At 45.1% G+C, this 24,503-nt stretch overlaps 1 protein-coding gene across 1 annotated transcript; it reads left to right on the plus strand.

The window, feature by feature from the left end:
- Positions 1 to 2,173: 2,173 nt before the first annotated feature.
- Ddx21 (DExD-box helicase 21) lies at positions 2,174 to 21,053 on the plus strand. Its single transcript, XM_075980138.1, has 15 exons — positions 2,174 to 2,360; positions 4,684 to 5,106; positions 6,379 to 6,454; positions 6,698 to 6,876; positions 7,953 to 8,070; positions 9,340 to 9,525; positions 10,765 to 10,910; positions 11,599 to 11,748; positions 12,125 to 12,286; positions 13,257 to 13,376; positions 14,320 to 14,393; positions 16,138 to 16,297; positions 16,955 to 17,089; positions 18,144 to 18,188; positions 18,627 to 21,053. Exons 1-15 carry the CDS (start codon positions 2,274 to 2,276, stop codon positions 18,882 to 18,884), a joined length of 2,319 nt encoding a protein of 772 aa, XP_075836253.1. The 5' UTR covers positions 2,174 to 2,273; the 3' UTR covers positions 18,885 to 21,053.
- The last annotated feature ends 3,450 nt before the right edge of the window (positions 21,054 to 24,503 follow it).

Here is a 24,503-nt window from a genome sequence, read left to right on the forward strand (position 1 = left end):
AAAATTAAATAATAGTTTCTATCTTAAAACGAAATTTAGTGTAGTGGCAGACACCTGTAATCCTAGCACTTGGGAGGCAGAGGCAGGCAGCCTGGTCTGCAAAGTCAGTGCTAGGACACCCAGGGCTGTTACACAGAGAAACGCTGACTTGAAAAACCAAACCAAGCCAGGCAGTGGTGGTGCACACCTTTAATCCCAGTACTCTGGAGGCAGAGGCAGGTGGAGCTCTGTGAGTTCAAGGCCAGCCTGGTCTACAGAGCAAGTTCCAGGACACACTCCAAAGCTACAGAGGAACCTTGTCTCAAAAAAAAAAAAAAAAAGAGAAAAACCAAATAAAACTCCCACAAAATTTAGCCACAGTGACGCACTAGGGAGGCAGAGGCAGGTGGAGCTCTGTTGAGTGTGAGAGACAGCTAGAGCTACATAGACCCTGTCCCCAGAAATAATCTTTGTATGTATGTGTTTATGTGGATGCAGGCGCATACATAGCAGGGCATACAGGTGGAGGTCATAGTACAACTTTTGAGTGCTGGTCCTTCCACTTTCTTGAGACAGGGTCTCTGTTCCTGTGTTCTACACTTCGCAAGCACCTTCCCATACACCCATTATCATAGCAGTGTGATAGTGTCAATAATGTTAATATTTTATTTCCATTATATGAAAGTAAGACAGAATCAAAAAAATATTTCGGGAACATTTTCCATTTCCAGCCTTCTCAGGTTTACCTCAAACCCAAAGCTCAACATTTGAATTCAGAATTTCTACTACACTTTGATGTCTCCTCAAAGCATTAATATTGCAATGGACATTTTCTTAGGACCTGTGAGATGATTTAGCTGGCAAAGGTGATTGCTATCTCATGATGCAATCCTAAAAAACTGGGATCTATACTTGGTGGGAGAGATGCACTTTCTACTCTCATTTTTTTCAAACTACTAAGATAAATGTCTCCCAATTATTTGAAGATCTAAGAAGTTTAAAAACTTATCACCAGGGGCTGGAGAAATGACTCAGAGGTTAAGAGTACTGACTGATCCTCCAAAGGTCCTGAGTTCAATTCCCAGTAACCACATGCTGGTTCACAGCTATGAGATCATGTCCTCTTCATGGCAGACAGAGCACTGTATACATAATAAATAAAATAAATCTTAAACAAAACAAATCACTGGTGTGGTGGTACAAATTTGTAATGGCAGCACAGGCAGGTCAATGAGTTTAAGGCCAGTCAGAGATGTAGCGAGAGCAAAAACTAGCATTCTCACAGATCATTCAATCTGCCACTTTCATCTTCCTCGGTGGAGGTAGTGAATTATACAACACAGGCATCACTGGGAACCCATTCCTAGCCTGAAGGCCCTATTAAGGCCTTCAAACCCACTGACATTTGTCCATCTCTTCCAACAGACTATATCCTTGAAGTCAGGCAAGTCTTGGGTTTTGTGAATTCTAGCCCTGTTTTTCACATTCGACAGAAAGAATGCTCAGGAAGTTTGTTAGTGCACACATGAATAAAAGACCGTACTTTTGTGGGGGAAAAAGATTGGGGGCGGGGGTGGAGAGCTGTTGAGACAGACTCTCACAGGATGATGTCTAGCTGGCCCTTAAGTACGTACACCAGAAGAGACTCAGATTTAGAGATCTGAACCCCTCCCTCTTGCTCCTGAGTGCTGGGATTAACAGCGTGCACACCTACACCCTGCCAATTCTGGTTCTTTTCAATTGTCCATATTGTAGGGTGTGTAAGTGGGCGTCTTGGGTGCCACGGCGCGCGCGTGTGAAAGAACAATTGTGCGGTCGGTTCTGGATTCCAGGGATCGCAAATTCAGGTCACGAGACCTGAGCTATATCGCTGGTACCTGAATTCTGGAGCTCACCAAGGCACCAGGGGTTAGCTGTCACCTCCATCAGTTTCCCACACAGGATTCAAGATACACATCGCAAGACTGCCGGTAAACCCAGACTCGTTAACGGAGGCAGCAGGCTTAGGCTCAAGGTCGTCACCCAGTTCTAGCTGGCTAGACGTACGTATCTCACAGGGCCGGTGGGAATCCAGCTCTAGTTAAACGAGAATACCAAGAGAGCCTCCACGCAGCACCCACCGATCCCTTCCACGGCCGTGCGAACCCAAGCTTTCGGGTGTTCGCTGCTTCCGCCGGATGCGCCCCGGTCCGGAAGTGACGCGCTAGGGCGGGCTGAGAGGCGGTGTGCGTTCTCTCTCTCTCCTTTGCACGCGGTGCAGGAAGCCGGTAGGCCTGAGCTGCTCGTGCTGAATAATGCCGGGAAAACTCCGCAGCGAGTCCAGGTTGGGATCAGACGCGGCCGAGGAGAGCATGGAGAAGCTGCCGAAGTCAAGCGACAAGGTGAGGCTTGGGGTGCCGGGCAGAGCCGGGCCCGGTAGGGAGCGCGTGGCCCCCGGCTGCGCTCAGCCGGCTGGCGCGTCCCCGGCCACGCGTTACGGGCCAGGCTTGAGAGAGTGCGGAAGGGGTTTGCTGTTCGCGTCACAGTGAGGACTGGAGTCGCAGTCAGCCAGGCCTGAAACTCTGGCACATGGGCGGCATCTGCAGTGACACACGCACACGGGTCCCCCTTTAAAAAAAAAACAACCTCAGAAAACGAGGTGATGCAGGTCTTTCTAGTATTTGTCGTTTAGATCTGCGTGGAACTGGAGTCGGGCTAAGTGAGGGGATCTGTGTGAGCAAGGTTAAATCGCCTTCGCTCTTCTTCCTGGGATGAGATTTAACATGACAGTCTCTAACGATCAAAGTAGAGTCGTAGAAGGGAACGGAAGTAGTCCTAGATAGAACTCTTGTGTTGCGCGATTTAGTTGACGTTTTTGCTGTCCTGGGGAGGTTTTTAGGTAGGAGCCTTTTAAAGAAACAGAAATGGATTTGGATAAGGTGGAAACCGCATGGATCAAAGCGTTCCGGGTTTGCATCCGCGTGTTCAGCCGTGGCATGCCGTAGTCAGGAGGGAGGGACCTGCCTCCTCGCTTAGGTTCCAAACTCTACCTCTGACTAATTTTCACATATGGTAGCACGTGTTGAAGGGGCGGGGAGATTATCTATAATCCATTATTTTTAAGATGATTTTTGTGGTTATCGGGTAGCAAACCTTGAGCCGGTCACATGTTGGCAGGTGATGTACCACTGAACCTTAGCGTGGCCCCAGCGGTTCTCAACATGTGGGTCGTGACTCCACAGTATCAGATACCCCGCGTATCAGATAATTTGCTGTCCGATTCACTGCAGTAGCAAAATCACAGTAATGAAGTAGCGATGAAAATCATTTTTGTTGGCGAGGTCACCACAACATGAGGAACTGTGTACTAAAGGGTTGCTGCATTAGGAAATTTGAGAATCACTGGCGTGGCCGGCGATTTGCGAGTAGAGGGCAGGCCCGGGGCGGGGGTGGAATTTAGCGCACCTCAGCGGAGTTCCACGCTTCTCGACTCCTAATTGGTACAAGTTTTCAATACATGTCCATTTAAATAAAGTCTATGTTTGTTTTAAGTATGAGAATGATAGATTGGATTTTATTAGCAGTTTTCTCTTCATATAGTGTCATGTGAATTCATTTCGTCCGTCCGTCGAAGTATAAATTTCATGAGTGTTTTTGCCATATAGGGAAAAGAAACCCGCTTTTGAGAGCACCTGTCTGAGGGCATAACGGTTTCTCTTATAGTCACTTTGAACCGTGCTGGGTCACCGTTCCTGTGTGTGCCCGTGTGGATGGATATGCCTGCTCCTGCGTGTGTGGAAGCTAGAGGTCGACCCTGTGTGGGTGGGATGTCTTCTAACACATCCCAAGTTTCTCTCTGAGTCTGGACACCTCTGGTTAACCTAGGCTCCCGGCTCCAGCCCCACCACTGGGGTGACAGGCGCGTGCCCCTACACCCATCTTTTTACAAGGGTGCTAGAGTTTCCGGTTCAAGTTCTCGTGCTTGAACTGTAAGCATTTTGCCCCCTGAACCGTTTCTCCAGCTCTTGGGCCCTTTTTGTAGTGTGTAGCTTAGAGCCTTAGGGGTCCCTTAGAATCTCCGGGAAAATTCAGTTTTGTATGATTGGCCAGTGTGAACTGATGAGGTACTGGGGGGAGCTCCTTTAGGCCCCCATGACTGTTATATATACATATCTCCATTGTGCTAAGAAATGGAGTTAAAACAGATACTGTGGGGTTTTTTTCTTAACTAGTTTTCTTAAACCTTTTGAAATTATAATAGAATTACATTAAGCCAGGTGTAGTGGTGCACACCTTTAAATCGAGCATTTGGGAAGCAGAGACAGGCAGATCTCTGTAAATTCAAGGCCAGCCTGCTCTACAGAATGAGTTCCAGGACAGCTAGTTCTATGAGATCCCGTCTCTAAAAATTATATAATTGCGTGATTTCCCCTTCTTTCTCCTCCATGTAACCCTCACCTTGCTCGCTTTGAAATTCCTGGTCTCCTTTTGAATTGTTTACATGTGCGCACACATACACACACATTCCTAAATATTCTTCTCCATCCCCATTCTACCTGTATGTATGATTTCAGGGCAGATTTTTTTTTTAACTTACACAGTGTTGAAATGCCTAAAGCTGTGTTCTTCATAACTATAAGTAACCCTGAAATAATCCAAAATTGGTGGATTTTACACAAGTATAGTTGGTTTGTTCAGTGCTGTGCTGTCTTTATTAATTTCTAGAAAACTAAAAAAGAAAAGACAAAATCCAAGACCGAAGAAGCAACAGACAGAATGGAAGAAGCTGTTTCCTCCAAAGCCAAATCAGTTAAAAAGAAAGGGCCTGCAGAAGATGATGTGGATCCCCCTAAGCCCAAAAAGACCAAAAAGCAAGAGGAGGCACCTCAGGACGACACTGCTTCTAAAAGCAAGACCTCCAAGAAGAAAAAGGAGCCCCTTGACAAGAAATCGGCCTCTGCCAAAACCAAAGAAATAAAAGCTGAGGAACCTTCAGAGGAAGACGCAGATGTTCCTAAGCCCAAGAAGATGAAGAAAGGGAAGGAAGCAAATGGAGACATTGGAGAGAAAAGCCCCAACCTGAAGAACGGATTCTCTCATGCGGAGTCGAGTGACGCTACTGGCGAAGACAGCAGTGAGACAGAGAAGGTGAGGCTGACTTCCCTTTCGTCGGTTCTTATTGCCTGTGTTTGGTTGTGCACGTGCCGACAACACTTGCAGGAGCTCATTCGTTCCCTCCACCATGTGGGTCCTGGGGACTGAACTTGGCAGGCTTGGTTTGAGCACCTTGCCCGCTGCTGTCTCACCAGCTGGCAGAGCAGAGTAGGGTGGACTGCTGTAGAGAAGGTAGACTGTTCCATTGCTTCAGGGGAATAGATAATTGCTACATGTAATTGTAACATTTTAAAATTGTTTGGGTAGTGGATGTTGAACCCAAGGCCTTAAACATACATGTTATTTTAATAGGAAATTTGATTTGTCAGCACCTCATTGGGGTGCATAACAAGCTCTGGGGGAGCACTTTGCATCAGAGAGTTGATTTCACCCTCCTTCAACACAAGGTTTCTCTGTAGCCCTGGCTGTCCTAGAGCTCACTCTGAAGACCAAGCTGGCGTCAATCCTCCTGCCTCTGCCTCCTGAGTGCTGGGATTAAAGGTGTGCACCACATTAAGTGATGAGGTCTTACTGTGTATTCTGCCTCCTTGTGCCTCTCAAATGCTAGGAATAAAGTCATGCACCAGTCCTCTTTATCCTTATTAGGCATTAAGGCAGGTTGAGACTTGTAATGTTCCCAGCCTGGCCTTGAACTTGCTGCGCTGCACACAGCCAAGAGGGTGTGTTGAGATGAGGGGAAGCTTGCAGGGATTGGTTCTTTCTCCTTTGCAGGGCCTGAGATTGAACTGGCTGACTTGTCAGGCTTAGGCAGCAAGGCCTTTTCCCAACTGAGTGATCTCACCAGCCCCTCCTTGATTGGTTTTTAAACTGATGTGTTTAGGAGTGCTTTTTTTGTGTGGGTTTTTTTTTTTTTTTTTTTTTTTTTTTGGTTTTTCAAGACAGGGTTTCTCTGTGGCTTTGGAGCCTGTCCTGGAACTAGCTCTGTAGACCAGACTGGTCTCGAACTCACAGAGATCCGCCTGCCTCTGCCTCCCGAGTGCTGGGATTAAAGGTGTGCGCCACCATAGCCCGGCTTTTTTTGTGTGTGTTTTTAAGGACATTCAGTTTTTGTGGAGGGCTGGAGCAAGTACCATGGCATTTGGATAACTTGTGGAGTCAGTTTTCTGTCTGCCCAGTGGGTTTTGCTGATCAAACTGTCAGGCTTTGGCAGCCTCTGCCCCAGTCTGTGTGAGAATAGACTCTTCAGAGGCTTCCTTGTTCACTTGCTTGTGAGTTACTGATTTCTGTGGTCTTGTTCTTTGATAGGAAATACCTGTGGAACAGAAAGAAGGCGCTTTCTCTAATTTCCCCATATCTGAAGAGACTATCAAGCTTCTCAAAGGTAAGATTGCCTGGTGTCAGAATTTGAATTCACTCTCTTCGTTGTGGTGAATGGGGACCAATTCTTCCGGTAGGCATCTCTGCCATGGTGGAGTAGGCTGGTGTCTTGATTCAGTTATTAAGTCAGTATCTAGAAATGTGAGCCTGGCTTGCTTTCTGTGATCTCTGTCCTCTTCCAGCTAAGGTCCCCAACACTGAAAATAAAACACAATAATGCCAACTCACATGGTTGATTTGTTCACAGCTCGTGGGGTGAATTACCTGTTTCCTGTACAAGCCAAGACATTCCACCATGTGTACAGTGGGAAAGACTTAATTGCCCAGGCACGGACAGGAACCGGGAAGACATTCTCCTTTGCCATCCCTTTGATTGAGAAGCTTCAGAGTGGGCTACAAGAGAGGAAGAGAGGCCGTGCTCCTCAGGTAACTATCTTAAGCTCATCCTAGGCCCCAGGTCAGCTCCCAGAAAACCCAGGAGCCCAGTTTGTATATGCTAATTAGTACTGGGTTCCTCCAAGGTCCTTGTGCTCTCTGGCCATAGGTTGGGGTGATTCTTTGAATTGTTGGCTACCAGCTCTATATGTCTAGTACTGTGATCTGTCCTGGTTGTGATTGCCCATGCTTACTCTAATGTTCTTATCCCCGTTAAAATGCTGGATGTGCCTGGGACTCACAGACTTGATCCTGGGTGTTTAGTTACTTGAGACACGGTCTGTATATAGACTTGGCTGGCCTCTAGCTCATGGCGATCTACCTGCCTCTTGGTTGCTGGAGTTGTTAAAGTCAGGTAGTACCATGGCTTCTGGGTATAGTTTTTGCTGTTAATCTGGAATGAACTGAGTGAGTGGGCCCTGCCAGTTGTAGTTTAAATCTATGCTTGGCCTCCATCCGGCCCCTGGACTTTTGGTTTACTCTTCAATATCTCTTGAAGGTTGTTGAGAACTAAATCAGACTAATGCGTAGAAAGTACTTTTATAGTGCATAAGGCACCTGGGAAACTGTTCCAGCTAATGTTGGTGAAGCCCCTCCAGGTTGTTTTCTCCAACTCTAGTTCTTCTCCAGAGCAGCAAACATTTGAACATGTTCTTCTAATTAACTTGATCATGGAGTCTTAGAATAATGCCTGGGGACTGTCTTAGTGGTTTTGTTTATGTAGCATATGATATCTATTGCGAAACATGATAAATGTTTAGGGTATATGTCACGATGAGAAGGATGACGGGGCTGGAGAGGTGGCTCAAGAGTTAAAAGCACTGGCTGGCTGCTCCTCCAGAGGACCCAGGTTCAGTTCCCAGCTCCCACTGGTGGCTTACCTCAGATTGCAGAGGAACAAGCACTCTTTTCTAGCCCCCTCGGACACTGAATGCACCTGGTACACAAAAATAGAAATAAATAAACCTTTTTAAAAGGTAGATGAGTAGGATGAGTTAATCGTGAATTCTGGAGTGGTTGAGAAACATACTGTGCAGCACTTTGAAGTTCTGTCTTTTCTCGTTCAGGTACTAGTTCTTGCACCTACAAGAGAATTAGCAAATCAAGTGAGCAAAGACTTCAGTGACATCACAAAAAAGTTATCGGTGGCTTGCTTTTATGGTGGAACTCCCTATGGTGGTCAAAGTAAGTAAGTCAGTTCAAAAGCCAGGGAGGGAAGTGTGCCAGCCATTGTTCTGGATGCCTCCTCCACTTGAATTCAGTCTTTATCTCATTTCGGGGTTCTCTCTGGGCTGTTTAAAAGGCCAAGAGCAGGGTTCTGGGTGATTAAGGTAAATCTTAGGGTGTTTATTTGCCTAAAGACTGCAGCATATCAAACTCAGTGTGCCGGGTTTGCCTCTTTTACATGCGTGTTTCTTGCTGCAAGCAGACTTTTTCACAGGCATCAGCTAAGGTTGCAATTCCTTCTTCCTACCTATTGCATTCTGGTCTGGACCTCTCGCTCGCTCTCTCTTCTCTCTGAAAGGAGGATGAGGCATTGGCACAGATAGTATGGTTTCCATCCTCGGTGACCTCAGTGACCTTGGAAGGCCTGGGTTTAATTGAATTTTGACTGATTACATAGTAATTAAGGTGTCCAAGTTGCTTAACTTCTATTTTTGAAGGTTGTATTAGATAATGTAAGGTGCCCAGTGTAATCCCTGGGCCTCCTTCCGCACGTTCCCAGTGTTTCTATGCCTCATTAGAGTGTTCGCCCTTCTGTGCTGTCTTACACTCCTAACACCCAGTTACCCTACAGAATGTTCCTCCTCCTATTTCTTAGCTACACATAGTAAGTGACACACTTGGGGAGGGTGAGGTAGGAAAGAGGGCTGGGCTCAAGAGTGTTTAGAACTACATATTAATGCCGTTTCAACGCCCCCCCCCCCCCCGAAAAAACTTCTTTTACTTGCAGCATGTTACTTTATAGCTGTCTAGTAAGAGTTGAGAATGAGGGGGCTGGAGAGATGGCTCAGCGGTTAAGAGCATTGTCTGCTCTTCCAAAGGTCCTGAGTTCAATTCCCGGCAACCATATGGTGGCTCACAACCACTGGTAATAAGATCTGGTGCCAACTTCTGTCTGCAGGGACACATGCAGGCAGACCATTGTATACATAATAAATAAATAAATTAAAAAAAAAGAGTTGAGAATGAAAATGTGTGTAAATGGATACGCCATGCTGGTAAAAGGAATTTTAAAAGCCGGGCGGTGGTGGCGCACGCCTGTAATCCCAGCACTAGGGAGGCAGAGGCAGGCGGATCTCTGTGAGTTCGAGACCAGCCTGGTCTACAAGAGCTAGTTCCAGGACAGGCTCCAAAACCACAGAGAAACCCTGTCTCGAAAAAACCAAAAAAAAAAAAAAAAAAAAAGGAATTTTAAGTCAAAGCAACTCTTTTTGCTGGAATCTTTTATAGTTGAGCGAATGCGGAGTGGGATTGATATCCTGGTTGGGACCCCGGGTCGTATTAAAGACCACCTGCAGAATGGAAAGCTGGATCTCACCAAACTTAAACATGTTGTCCTGGATGAAGTTGACCAGATGTTGGACATGGGTTTTGCTGATCAAGTAGAAGAAATTTTATGTGTGGCATACAAGAAAGGTAAGTCCCCAATTTAAGGGATTGATGGAAGGGTGGGGTCATGGTAAAATTGCCTTCCAGGAGATAAGTAAGGACACTTACTCAAGGAAACTTAGAATATGTATTTTTTTTTTTATTTAATTTTGTTTTTTTGAGACAGGGTTTCTCTGTAGCCCTTAATGTCCTGGTACTAGCTCTTGTAGACCAGGCTGCCCTTGAACTCACTGAGATCCACCTGCCTCTACCTCATTAAAGTGCTGGCATTAAAGGTGTGCACCATCTTGTGACTAAGATTTGGAATTTTTAAAGCCAGCATTCTACAATTGGTAAAAGCTTGGTGGAGTAAAAGAAAAATTTCCTTTTCTGATAGCTCGATACACTGTTCTAACAACTAATTATAAATCAGTGTTTACTATTCAAACCCTGTCAAGGGATTGGGCATGATTTATTCTTCCATCTACCACTTTCTGCCTTTATTCATATAGAGGATTCTATTTACAGTGGCTCTAAGCAGCTGTGGTTCTGCATGACTGGGAACTGGTTGTATAACACAGGTCTCCTTAAGTAGAGCTGCTGGTGTAGTTGTGAAGTGCACTGAAAGCTTCCACCAGCTGTTCCCTTTGAAGAATCTAAACACCATAGTGCTCCTAAGTCCAGATGGCTTTGTCATTGGGGGTGCTGAGGATTAGCTGAAGGCCTTGTCACTGGAGTCTATATTCTTTTAGACTTACATATTATATATATAGTGTTCTGCATCATGTATGCCTATACACTAGAAGAGGGCACCAGATTTCATTACAGATGGTTGTGAGCCACCATGTGGTTGCTGGGAACTGAACTCTTAACCTCTGAGCCATCTCACCTCAGATTCTGGATTCTTAAAATGCAAAGCTACAATGAGTTTTGTTACAGGCTGTTTAATTATGGATCCATGCTGTTTGGTACCTGGACTTAACAGAATTGCTTGTCCAGTTTGTGGACCTCCTTCATGGGACAGATTTCCTGTGTGAGTGAGAGAAAAGACAAAGGCTAGAAAGCAAAATAGGTTTCAGAATGCTTTGAGCATCCTTTCTGATGACAAGTTATTTCAGTTTTTGTGTATTGGGAGTTTTCAGCATTTTTATTTTTGTGTCTTTGATGTGTGACTGGCCACCGGTGGCTGTTCGTAATGGTGACGCACCCTGGAGGTGCCAGGTGAGGTGAAGTACTGTGTGTGCAGCCTTGTTTGGATTATTCACACTGACTTCTTTTTCCCCAAAGATTCTGAAGACAACCCCCAAACATTGCTTTTCTCTGCAACTTGCCCTCATTGGGTATTTAATGTTGCTAAGAAATACATGAAATCTACATACGAACAGGTGGACCTGATTGGTAAAAAGACTCAGAAAGCAGCCATAACTGTGGAGGTAAATGATTCATTTAGTTGCCGGAATTAGTATTAAATTGTCAGTCATTTTGTTTCCTGTCTGATAGTTCTAAGATTCGCAATACAAGCTCTTTGTCCAGATAAATACTTAGTCCATATGAAGAGCCAAGTAAAGTGCATCTTTATCTCTTATGTATGGTGTCTGTGCTTTCTGGATTTCACCATCTAGTAGCCTGATTTCAGAGTCACTTGAAACCCTGTGTTTGAATTAGATAAAGTAATAACTTTTAGAATTTAGCCACTAGGAGCAGGGCAATCTGACACATCTTGAATCTGTTCCATCTTGGGCTCCGGTACCTAGATGAATTCATTTCACCCAAGGAGAGGCCTGTACAGATTATATTTAAGTGGATGAAGGGGCATAGCACACGCAATCCTTTCTTGTCAGTTACTTGGTTTTCTGCAGGAGCCTGGGAGATAGCGTTTCCTGATTACATTAAAATGTAAAGAAGCCAGACGCTTTTTGGAGAGATTGGAGAGGCCTGGGGACAGACCATGTTGCTCTTTACTTTATTTAGCTTCCTTCTTTCTTCTAAGCAGTGGTGGCAGCAGACAGCCCTGTAAGGCCTGCATTTACTTCCTGTACCACGACATTAGATTTAAGAGTTGAGAAGGGAGACGTGAGGTCCCAGCAAGGCTTTACTAAGTGCCGTTTCTTCTCTTCAAAGCACCTGGCAATTAAGTGCCACTGGAGTGAGAGGGCAGCGGTCATTGGGGATGTGATCCGAGTGTACAGTGGTCATCAGGGACGCACTATCATCTTCTGTGAAACCAAGAGAGAAGCCCAGGAACTGTCACAGAATTCGTGCATAAAGCAGGTCGGTCCTTCCTTATCATGCCGGAAAAGGCTGGGGCACCAGACACTCTTCATCTTGGACATATTTGCGGTCACCCGGTGACTTGCAGGTTGTGTTAGATTAGGGGAAGCTGCTCTGATGGTTGGGGTTTATGTCATCGATCAGTCCTGCCGTGCAGGTGCTGGTTCTCATGAGAGCTACACTCATAGTCTGTGAGTGATGTTGGGCTGAGGGCTGCAGGCAATTGAAGGTTTTTCCATGTAAGATGCAGATGTAAGAAGGCATCTGTTTTTCACTCTAATGTTTCTGGAAGGAGTATCTCCAGATTGATCCCTTGGACCTCGTGGAGGGTGGTGTGGTGGGTTTGTATTCTTAGGTTAGTTTATGTCTTTGCCAGGATGCCCAGTCTTTGCATGGCGACATTCCACAGAAGCAAAGGGAAATCACCCTGAAAGGTTTCCGAAATGGCAGTTTTGGCGTTTTGGTGGCGACCAATGTAGCTGCACGTGGCCTAGACATCCCTGAGGTTGACCTGGTTGTCCAAAGCTGCCCGCCGAAGGTGAGGCTTTTGTTTGTTTTTGTTCTTTTCCTAAACAAGAATAAGACTTTGCTTTTGGGTTTTGGGGTACTAAAGTTACTTCCTTGACTTTTATGTGGTTTTCCGTAAATTGGCTGTCGGTCGTGGTAACATACACCTTTCGTTCCAGTATTCTGTGTTTGATGGTTTGAGAGTTTCGGGCCAACCATTTGCTACCTTGCCCGGCTGTTTATTTACTTTTGTAGTTTTATATTATGTACTTTAGATCTTGAAGGCTTGCAGAAGAGAATATAACCTGTTGATGACTTGTTTTTATGTAGTGTCTTGCAGTGATAGGACTTAGGCGTATGTCTTTAGATGTCTGCCCCTGTTTCTGATTTCCACCTTTCACCTTCAACCTGCCCCCCTTCATATTAGTGTCTTCCAGCAGTCTCCCTACTCCTCGGGTAAAACCTTTTCTCATAGGGTCTTTCCTTTTCTGAAGTCTATACAGTCAGTTTCGGTGGGTTTGTGGGTGGGTAGGTAGATAGATAGATAGATAGATAGATAGATAGATAGATAGATAGATAGATAGAAAGTTAGTCTCTACATGTGAGAAAGAACAGTCAGTGTTTGTCTTCCAAGTTGGTTCTTTCCATTTTCCTGCAAATTTCATCATTGTATATTTTGTAATATAGTAAAATTCATTGTGCCTGTAGACATTTTCCTTATCCATTCTTTGTTGGACATCTAGGCCGGTCCCATGTCTTTTTGTTGTGTATAGATATAGTCTAACTTGCTAGCAAGTTTTTTAAAAGACTTGATGTATTGTTAAAATATATTTTAATACTTTTACTGCAGCCATTTGAGGCTTGGCAATACACATACCCTTAGAATGTTTGCACACAGGATAGGAAGCACTGTTGGGGAAGTTTTGAGACTCAGTTTCATTCACTGACCTGTGCATGCTGCTTTATCTTATTTTTATCACTCATGTGCTTGGTTTCCATAGGATGTGGAGTCCTACATTCACCGTTCAGGGCGGACAGGCAGAGCTGGAAGAACAGGGGTTTGCATCTGCTTTTATCAGCACAAGGAAGAGTACCAGTTAGTGCAAGTGGAGCAGAAAGCGGTAAAGTGATTTTTTAACTTGAATTCGACGCATGCTAAGTTCTGAAGGCAAGGTCAGTCTTTAGGACCATGGCTGAAAGTGTCTTAGATACGGGTTTCCCACGGTAGAAGGCTAATAACTTGCATTTGAAAGTAATGATGCATTTCTTATATTTGAAAGGTAATTCTTTTACAATAGTATGAACATGACCAGAAATACTTGAGGTTAGAGCGTGGAGAAGGGATAGTGGGGAAGAGCATTAGAGGGATAGAGGGAGCTGGAGTATGGTACATGGACCTACAACACTGAGGCAGGAGGATCACCATGAGTTTGAGGCTAAATATTCTTACAGAATGGATAATATTTATGGATGATTCCTCCTCTAGGAAGACCTTAGCTGCTCTCCCCTTGCATTGGGTGGGCTTCAGTTAGTGCCTGCCACACAGAACAGAGAGTGGTGTGTCTGATATGAACGGGAGTCCATTGCCTTCAGTGGTGAAGTGGTGTCCCTGATGAGAGGTGGTGAGATGGACGTTCACCTGTAGGATGCATTCTGTCCCCAAACCCATAGGCTCAGTCTACGGATGAGAGAAAAGGCATCAGACAGTCTCGCATTGAAGGTCAGCCTATAACATACCTCCTTAGAACTTTAAAAGCCCTGGAAACCAGAGATAGATAGGCACAGAATAAAGTGGATTATTTGGTAGACCTAAGAAATAAGTTACTTGGGCTGGAGAGATGGCTCAGCGGGTAAGAGCACTGCTGCTCTTCCATAGATCTGGAGTTCGAATCCCAGCAATCACGTGGTGGCTTGTAACCATCTACAATAAGATCTGGTGCCCTTTTCTGGTATGCAAGCAGAACACTGTATTATATAATAAATAAAAAACCAAAGAAATAACTTACTTAATCTCAGTAGAGGCAGTAACCCTTATTCATGAAGTTGTGGTTTGTTTTCTTGTAGGGAATTAAATTTAAGCGGGTAGGTGTTCCTTCTGCAACAGAAATAATAAAGGCCTCCAGCAAAGATGCCATCAGGTGCGTTCTCTACCATCACCACAGTCTGTTTCAATGCTGCTTCTTGGACCTTTAAAAGTTTCTGTATTCCTTCCAAAGCCTTAATATAACCAGTTGCTTTATACAAAACAACCAACTTGATAGAATAAACATCCATGTTTCTTGTCATCCCTGCCTGTTTCTCAGGGGAGCCACTATCTGTAATTGGGTTTGTGTTGGACATTTTAAAGATGTTTCCCACTTTGTGACTGGTTAGTTGGGATTATAGGCAACATTCCAGATCTTCATTCTGTATTCCCCCTGTGGTAGAGTGAAAGCTGGTGAGGGCAAGGGTTGCTCAGCTGTTTCTCAGGAAGGTTGTAGTGGTAGTGACCTCACGGTGTAGGATCATCCTGTAGGCCGAAAGATTTTCAGCAGATTAGGATTTCTTGCTGTGGTCCCTGTGCATCATAGTCTGGAGTAAGTAGGGTAAAAGTTGTGTGAGCCAAAATCTGTTCTGTGTATGCGTCTGCTGAGCTCAGAATGCAGCACGGTTACTGCTGTAGATGTGTGACATGCTCGTGTTACAACAGGCAGAAAGGGTCAGGGCCCCAGAAGTCTGCAATTTGCACTTAAGTCAGGATGGTGAACAGTTGTCTATTGCAGCCCCAAGCCGGGGCTGGATGTTGGCAGTCTCAGAAACGGTACCACATCATGCCTCTGGGCTCAGGAAGTGAGTGCTGTAAAGTGACAGTGTGAAGATGGAGAAGGCGCCTAAAAGCAGCTTCCCAGGACCTTGGTAATGACTTGAGGCCTCACCTGACCAGAGCTTGCCTGAAGAGCAGTAGCCAGGAGTGCAGAAGATGTCTGCCTTGAGCCATATTTGGTAGGGTTACCTAGGGAACAGTGGCAGAATGGTGCTGTAGTCAGTCACCCTTGCAGCTTACCTGGGAGTTTAGGAAGTTGGTTTCTCCTGAAGCACGCAGTTTGAGTGGGTAATGAGTAGGCAGGGAGCCCATGAGCGGTGAAAGTGCTGACTGTCATTGTCTCTTGAGAGCACTGTGGAGTACTTACTGGTTCAGGAAGTACAGGGTTAGTGATGAAGAAGAGGCAGGTTCTAGTAGTGTGTAAGAGGTGTCCTTTAGAGTGGTGACTGCCAGTCCAGCCCACTCTGCATAGCATACAGATGCACTGCTTTGATATTGCCAAGACAGTGGCTATCCTCCAGAAGATAACACCTCAAAAAACTGTGTTTTAAATCCAATATAGAACATTTGTTTGAGATTTCAGAATATAAGCAGCTATAGTTCTGTCTAGTTCTAAAAGTAACACATATGTTCGACACTGTATACTGTTGCAGTATGGGGGCGGGGCATGGTGCTGCACACCTGGAATCCCTCCTGACAGGAGGGAGAGAGTATATAGCTGGTTCCAGGCGGATGTCGGAAGACCATGTCCCAGAGAGCACAACAAAAGCAAACAAATGCACTCTTGAACCTCATTGCATCTCATACTGAGACAGTCTTCTGTCCCAAGAGAGCCTGGAAGCAGTGTGGTAGAAGATGACCCTGTACTTCCGGTCCTCTTGTCTCCACCTCCTAAGTGCCTAAGGCACAGGCAGCACCTCCAGTTTCTGCAGTGCTAGGATTAAGCCCAGGACTTGCCTTCATGCCAGCTTAGCCACACCCTACTTGTGCCAGTGTCCATGTGAAAGCTTGTTTATTTTCACTTATTGTAGTGTCGCTTGTATTAATTATTCTCTAACAAATTCACTCTCAAACCTCAGGCTTTTGGATTCTGTGCCTCCCACCGCCATCAGCCACTTCAAGCAGTCAGCTGAAAAGCTGATTGAGGAGAAGGGGGCTGTAGAGGCCCTGGCAGCCGCGCTGGCCCACATTTCAGGGGCCACATCGGTCGACCAGCGCTCCTTGATCAACTCACAAGCGGTAAATTTTGGGTACTTTATAAAATGATATAAGCAAGACTAAAAGAGTTCATTTGAACTTCCTGATTGATTGGCTTAACCTCTAGGAGGTGGGAAGGCACCGGCTGTGTTTAGCTATTTTCCTAATTAAAAACAAACTTAATAGGGCAAAACAGATAAATGTTTCCCAGGGATGGATTGGGAGGAGAAGGCTAATACATAAATGGCCTGCTGCCAAGCCTGACAACCACAGGATCCACATAGTGGAAGGAAAGAGCATTTCTGCACCTGCTCTCTAGCCTCTACACGCAAGCTCACAGGGAAACAAACGAATTAAAATGTTCTAAAACCAAGTGCAAACCCACTGTCCTGAGTGTTGAAATGGTGAATTCTTTTGATACAATGAACTTTCCGGTTTTTCATGAAGTAATTGTAGACCCATGTGGCATAAGATGTACACAGATTCCCTGTGCTTCAACCAGTCCCTCCAGTACAGACTTGAGAAGAGTAATGACTGGATACTGACATTGCTGCTCTCCCGTCATTCTACCCACGCCCATTCTGTGTGGCTGGGTGGTGCACTGTCGGGGAGAGCCTCCCCCAGAGCCTTCCCTCCTCAGAGCAAGTGTTGATGACACTGATTTTTCAAGTCTTAATTTTTATGCTCTCTCTCCCTAAGGGATTTGTCACCATGATCCTACAGTGCTCAATCGAGATGCCCAACATTAGCTATGCTTGGAAAGAACTCAAGGAGCAGCTGGGCGAAGGCATTGATGCCAAAGTGAGGGGGATGGTCTTCCTTAAAGGAAAACTGGTGAGTGTGGGGCCACAGCTTAGTTTCGTGGTTAGCATGGTGACCAGGATGTGTCCTCTCCCGTGGTGCTATCTCCAACCCAAACTGTTGTGTAATTATCACTGTACCTTTATGGGAAAATGAGAATATAAAGGGCAGATAAGTATTGGGGAACTGGTTTTGACTAAGGGATCCCTTGATGGTCACACACACGGATGTACATGGAAATCCAGAGCTCCAGTGTTAGGTAGGAAATGCATGATCAGAGAAGCCGTGAGCCTAAGCTGGGGGTCAACTTGTTGCTTACCAGCTCCACATTGCCACTCCTCCTACTCTTTACTGTGGGGATACCACGCACCCTGTGCCTTATTCTCCCTAGGGCCTTCCCCTCCACGGTGTTCTTTAAGACTTAGCTTTGACTCTTGGTGCAGCTTCCCAGGCTCGGTATACAATTCATTAGAGGAATCCTTACCTGTATGGCAGAGTTCTTAGGCATAATATTCACCCTGGTGAATTTTCCCTCCCTCTGATTGCTTACAATGAAGGCCTTAATCCCTGTGACCTATCTGAATGCCCCATTGTTCCTGGAGTTGGCCATGCATAGAGAAGCCCACGAATGTCGGGTCCTTTAGCACCTGTCTGACACCTATGCTGTGACTGGGTAAATTTCTGGGTGGGGTGGGAAGTGTAGCTCAAACTGTCAGTACAGGAGTAGTTTGGTGCTGTGCTGTTGGTGGCTTCCACAACTGAAAAGGAAAGTACTTATTTTTAAAAAGATCATACCATATAAATTATATACCTTTTCTCATGTTCTCACAGTAAACTGAATTATGAAAAACTACACATCAGCAATATAATTTTCTGCTTTTCATTGTGTCCTCTTGAGTATGGGTTAGCATGGTGGTCCTGGTCCCATTTGGAGCATTTCTTTACCTCCTGCTCCTTTTTAGGAGCATTAGCCATGTTCTGGTTATCTAGCATCAGTATCTGCTGTTTCCTTTACAGTTTTCTTTGTATTTGGCAGTATCTGTATGTTGCTTGGATTAACTCTTCCTTTCTTTGCTTTGCTTTCTAGGGAGTTTGTTTTGATGTCCGCACTGAAGCAGTCACAGAAATACAGGTATTTTCTTTTATATTTAGTGTTTGTAGACCCAAATCATTCTGAAAGCCGAGTGAATGTGGGCCACAGAGAGCAGTCTCACTGATTTATTGTAACCTTGCTGCTGGCCTGCCTTGCTCCTCCCTGAAGGTGGATCCAGGGTCTGCCCAACTGCTCTGTGTCGCGCTTTCCTGAGCACTTGCCTGTGCTGTGCTTCCTAGCACTGTGTGACAAGTGTGCTCACAGAGCTCCAGCATGGCAGTAGTGAAATTTCAGGTGGAGAGTGAGGGCTGCCCCTCCAACAGACTCCACACTGCTCCCACAGCTTTGGGGGTTCATACTTGGCACAAGCAGCTTTTTAAGCACCTGTTTAACAGCTTGTTCCTTGGAGACATGGCAACAGTTTTTCTTGGCTTTACCAAATTTCATAAAATCATGGAACAAACCTTCTACCTGCAGGAGAAGTGGCATGATTCAAGACGCTGGCAGCTCAGTGTGGCCACGGAGCAGCCAGAGCTGGAAGGACCCGTGGATGGATATCGAGGTGGCAGGGGTCAGCGTGATGGCAACCGCGGTGCATTCAGAGGACAGCGGGGTGGAAGCAGGAACTTCAGGGGGCAGGGGCAGCGAGGAGGAAATAGAAACTTCAGAGGACAGCGACCCGGAGGTGGCAACAAAGGCCAGAAGCGGAGTTTTAGTAAAGCGTTTGGTCAGTGAGTAGAGGCTAGCAGGAACTGTTCACACTGTGGACCCCACTGCCCTTCCCCCTGTCAAAGCCCCAGTGCTTCCTTCCTTTTTGATCATTTGCTCAGCCCCCATTCCTTGTAGAGAGATGGGCTCTGGACTGTTTGATCTAACATCATGAGCTGTCTTCGTAGGAACCCAGTTCATCGTTTTCCAACATAGTGTCTAATTTTACAAAGTAAAGCCAGCCGTGGATCTGTCTATCCTTAAGTGTTGACTTTGCAGGTTTGTGTGTGTGCGTGCACTGGGGCCTGATCTCAGAACCTCACGTACCGAGTGTGCACACGCCCTACAACTAAACTCCATCTCTACTCCCCATTCATCTCTCAGTAACGTCCTCCAAAGAAAATCCCTAAGGAATGGCTGCCTCCGGTGTCTGGAGGACCATACATCAAGGGTTTTTTTCCCGTGATACTTGGCCTCCTGGCCTGTTGACAAACAGTCGCTAGTGTCTGTATGTGTGTGCTGAGGTTTGATGCTGAACAATGCTTTTCAGTGCCTATCAGACTTATTAGCTGATTTGAGCAGTTTGTGGTAAGCTCTGGATGTGGAGGGTGGAACACAGACAGTATAGATCTCTTCATAGTGTCTCCGCATACTCTTGTTTCTCAGCAGAAGGTGTTCTGGTGAATTCTCCATAGTGTATATAGAAGTACATTTTTATAGGAGCCGGTGTCTTTAAAGTTAGGTTTCAAATGTCTGAAGTTTTTTTCATCAGTAACAAGACTAGATACATGGTATTTAAGTGCTTGTGCCCTTCTTTTAGAAGATTAATTTGCCAGGAAGTAATTAAGGGAAGAGGGCTCAGTTGTTATTGCTGAAGAACTTTTCAGGTCTGGTGGTGGTAGCACATGCCTTTAATCCTAGCACTAGGGAGGCAGAGAGGCAGGCAGATCTCTGAGTTCAAGGCCAGCCTGGTCTAGAGTGAGTTCCAGGACAGCCCCAAAGCTACAAAGAGAAACCCTGTCTCAAAAACAAAACAAAACAAAACAAAAAATCTTTCCAAAAAGCCACAATAAAGGAATCTCTCTCATCTTCACAAGTGGGGAAGCAGGAGGAAGCTTGCTTTAAATGGTGACCACTCTGAGTCATGACTCTTTAAGGAACTGTATCTACTAGTGGGCAGAGTGGGACAGTGTTCTCAGTGGCCTGGATCTTAAGCCACAGCATAAGATCTGTTTCTGTTAGGCTGCTTCACTATTGAAAAGTTATCACCATTTAGAGAATTCCAAAACAAGCTGTACCATTGAAGTTGTTGCTTTGCGGGAACTGAAGAACTCAGCACTCGGCCCAGCAATAACTGACCCAGTTCTCCGCGGTTTTCTCTGGGAACCATCCCACCTAGCACAGAAGCCCAAGTGGTGGGTCCTCATGCCTTCCTGGAGATTCTCTACAGGGAATCGTAGGACAGACTCAGAAAGAAAACCAGAATCACATGCTCTGTCTTGTTTCCTCCAATTGTTTAGATCAGCTAAGATCATCAGGCTCATCCTCTGATGTCAGTGTGAGCGGTGCCTCTGGCCTAGCACCACAGGGCTCTGATCACTGCATCAGCTTCTGTTTTCCACTCTGACCAGATGGTTCTTGTCATCTGTGCTTGGAATTCTTCGGAAATTTTTCTTTGTTGATGACTGTGGCTTATATAAGTTTTGGTTTTGCCCAACCACTGGGCATGCTTTAGTGAAACCTTTCACTATTAGGATAAGAATTTGTGCTGTAGCAAGCTGATGGCAGAACATGCTGGCCTTTCAGGGGAAGAGGCTAAAACCTGGTTTTAGCCTATGGAAAAATGATCTGCCATAAATCAAACAATGAAGGGAAAGCTAAATAGTACACACTGTAAGTGAAGCATGGGTCTCTGAACAAATGAAGATAGGTTTCGTCTATATCCCAGAATCTAAACAATATTTATATGTATAATTTAGCTGTTGTTTGGTTTAAATGGGCTTTATTGGGAAATGTTATCATTTTTACTATTTTCTACAGAGAAAATATTTTCCAGTTTCAGATAACTCTGGATTTCGAATTATACCTGTTTTTCTGTTCAGTCTGTCTGTATATTGTACATAAACTGTTTGTACCTTCAGATGACTCACTGTATAAAGTACTGCATTATGCCGTAATAAAGATACTAATGCTTTATAGTTCGCTTTGGTGGCTTTTGTTTTCTAAAATGAAAATAGCTTGACATTTTTATAACAATGGCTGCTAAGTATAAACTAGTAAGACTTGGGGCTAGTGTTGTAGCTCAGTTGGTAGAGGCTTGCCTACCATGCATATTGCATTGAGGAGGTAGAAGCAGGAGGCACAGGTTAGGTTAGCATTAGTTAAATTCTCGTAAAAATAAAGCAACCCTACATTAGCATTCCAGTAGGCAATTTTATACAAATTCATTTCTCAAAACAAGTCATACATTCAGTTTGTGAATTGCTTTCCTCCCCTCACATTCTGTTTACCTTTCTGTGTATAGGAATCCGGTATGGCCTATTTGCCCTTGCCCTCTTGCTTTTACGGACTGTAGAGGTGGCTCGGTGGTTAAGAGCACTGGCTGCTCTTGGGGAGATCCTGAGTCAATTCCCAACAACCACATGATGGCTCACAACCATTTGTAATGAGATCTGGCGCCCTCTTCTGGCCTGTAGGCATACATGGAGACAATACTGTATACTTAATAAATTAATCTTTAAGAAAAATAGCATTACATTTTATTTTAATAAACTTTGTTTTCAAGACAGGGACTCACTATGTAGCTCTGGCTGTCCTGGAAAGTGTATACCACGTTGGCCTTGAACTCATGAACATTCATCTGCCTTTGTGTCTCAAATGCTGTAATAAATTTTATTTAAAAAAAAAAGCTTGGCAAACAAAATCATCACACACCAAAATTAACCAGAGTCTATGCAATTTAATAAACATCCAGCTAGAATTGGAAATGGAAGTTGGGAAGTTTCATAAGTTTTACACTTTAGGTGTTATTTTATGTATTCGTGCACCACTGTTGTATGACTAAACTAGCTGGTGAGGCAAGGTTGGGGAATCCATGGTGCAGACACCACCAAAGTCCAACTTGGTGAACAAGAGAGTTTTATTGGAGTACCTTACAGGAGCTGTATCACCAAAACCCACTGAAGCATGCTTGACCACTCACAAAGTTCAGAACCTGGAGGACACTGCACAGCCTGCAAGCAGCTCAACAAATTGTAGAGTGTCCCTTCCCGATGCCTCGGTTGTGAACCTCTTCCAGGCATCTTGGCTGATCTCAGTCTGCAGCTTAGCTTCACTTAGTCTGGGAGGGACTCGGTCTTTATTGCTTACTCTGGCAGGAAAAAACCTAGTGAGTCCAATCAATCTCAGGGACTTCCTGAAGCTTTTTAAGTTGTCTACCTCCCTGCTTAAGGAACTTCCCCTAAGGGTGGAGAGAAAACTTAAACAACCACCAAACCCAATATCTAACAGAACTAGAACTAGAGAAACTTGCCTCATAGTCTTTTCATAACCCAGGCAGACTACATGAGACTTTACCTGACACAAAAACTGGGGTCGCAGACAAAAGCCAGTGATCCCTTGTGTATCTCAAGGTGCTTGGCACAGCCAGTGCTTGATAGTTGAAATGTCCACTCCACTTGAACAGGCTCACTTTGGAAAGTATGGCATGAGAAGTCATGCAGGAATGACTGCATCCTACGGGGTTGAAATGAAAACAGGGCTGGAGAGGAGCTCAGCAGTTAAGGCTCGCTCACTGGTTTTCCAGGGGACCCAGGTTTAATTCCCAGTACCCACATCACAGCTCACAATTGTCTATGACTTCAGTTCCAGGGGACCTGACACCCTCACACAGACATACATGTATGGAAAATAATACACATTTAAAAAAATAGAGCAAGTGCATTTTATATTCATGACCTTCAATCAAAGGTTATTGAGGGCTGGTGAAATGAATCAGTGGTTGAAGAATCCTGTCACCGAGCCTGAAGACCTAAGTTTGAACTACAGAAACCACCCATGTGATGGAGAACCCATTTCTGGAAGCCATGCATAGTGGAACACAAGCACATTGACACACGTGCACACAAATTGAAATAAAAACATTTCGTTAACTAAACTTCATTAAACTTTTTCAAAAACTGTAAGAGGTTATATCTTTTTAAAAAATATTTCTTATTGTTTGTTTTATGTGTACTGGTGTGAAGGTGTCAGATCCCCTGGAACTGGATCTTCAGACAGTTGTGAGCTGCCATGTGGGTGCTGGGAACTGAATGCGGGTCCTCTGGAAGAGCCTTCAGTGCTCTTAACCACTGAGCCATCTCTCCAGCCCCAAAAGGTTATATCTTAAACTGAGTTTGGTAGAACACTAATCCTGGTACTTGGAAGGCAAAGGCAGGAGGATTACCATGAGCTCAAGGCAAGCATGTGCTATGTTGGAACTACCAGACCAACCAGAACTACAGAACAAGACCTTTTCTAATCCTAACCCTCCTGAGGCAGAGGCAGGCAGATCTCCAGGACAGCCAGAACTACATAGAGAGACCCTGTCTTTAAAAGTAAATAAAAATATAAATATTAATGAATAAGCCCCCACAGGGGCACACCCATAAATCTCTGCACTTCAGATTCAGGTGTGGTGCAGGTGAACAGGACAATGTTGAGTTTGAAGTTAGCATGGGCAAAATAGTAGAAAGACATCTCAAAAATAAATGGTTGAAACGTAGTAGGAGTTTATTGTTCGCTAACTTGAGGTAAGGTCTCGCGCCTGTGAAACTTTTTTTTTTTTAAATATTTATTTACTTATTATGTATACAATGTTCTGTCTGTATGCCTGCAGGCCAGAAGAGGGCGCCAGACCTCACTACAGACGGTTGTGAGCCACCATGTGGTTGCTGGGAATTGAACTCAGGACCTTTGGAAGAGCAGGCAATGCTCTTAACCACTGAGCCATCTCTCCAGCCCCCGCGCCTGTGAAACTTAAAGATGACTGCCATCATGCTTGGCACACAGAGCCTTTATAAATTTTGTAGGGCGGTTGGAGGCGGGGTGAGACGGCTCAGTGGGTGAAGTTTGTTGAGGCTAATAAGCCTGAGGAGGACCTGATCCCTGAGATCCACACGGTGAAAGGAGAGTCCCACGGTAAGAGGAGACTCCTGAAAGTTGTCCTCTGACCTCCACATGCACTCCGTGGTACACGTTCCCTCCAGATCAAATTAACGCAGTAATAGCCTAGTATACTAATACTGAACGATCCCTACCTACCTACTAAGCAATTAACTAGTTAAGTTAGAGATTAACAGTATCCTGAATTTCATTTAGGGATTGAACCCCTGATGTCATACCCGGTAGGCAAGTGCCCTATCCCTAAGCCTTCTAATTCTGAACATTTTTATATAAGCTACATCCATCTTTCGGGATGAAGCGCGAGGAGCCACACCACACCTGGCACAGCTGACGGCTCAGTCCTCCTCCCGGACAGCTTCGTTTCCCTGACGACGGCTGTTGTGGCGACCAGCACGCCCTCCTATTGGCTGCGGCCTAGCGTCTCGCGCTCCCCTCCACCGATTTCATTGGTCGGCGCGCCACAGTCACGACGTGTCGTAAGTG

This window comes from Microtus pennsylvanicus, chromosome 7 (assembly GCF_037038515.1).
Source record: "Microtus pennsylvanicus isolate mMicPen1 chromosome 7, mMicPen1.hap1, whole genome shotgun sequence".
NCBI lineage: Eukaryota > Metazoa > Chordata > Mammalia > Rodentia > Cricetidae > Microtus > Microtus pennsylvanicus.

Coding starts and splice junctions, on each gene's coding strand:
- Ddx21 (XM_075980138.1), top strand. CDS start 2,274: ATGCCGGGAAAACTCCGCAGCGAGTCCAGGTTGGGATCAGACGCGGCC. Junction 9,526..10,764: donor ATGTGTGGCATACAAGAAAG/GTAAGTCCCCAA, acceptor TTTTCCCCAAAG/ATTCTGAAGACAACCCCCAA. Junction 10,911..11,598: donor AAGCAGCCATAACTGTGGAG/GTAAATGATTCA, acceptor TTCTCTTCAAAG/CACCTGGCAATTAAGTGCCA.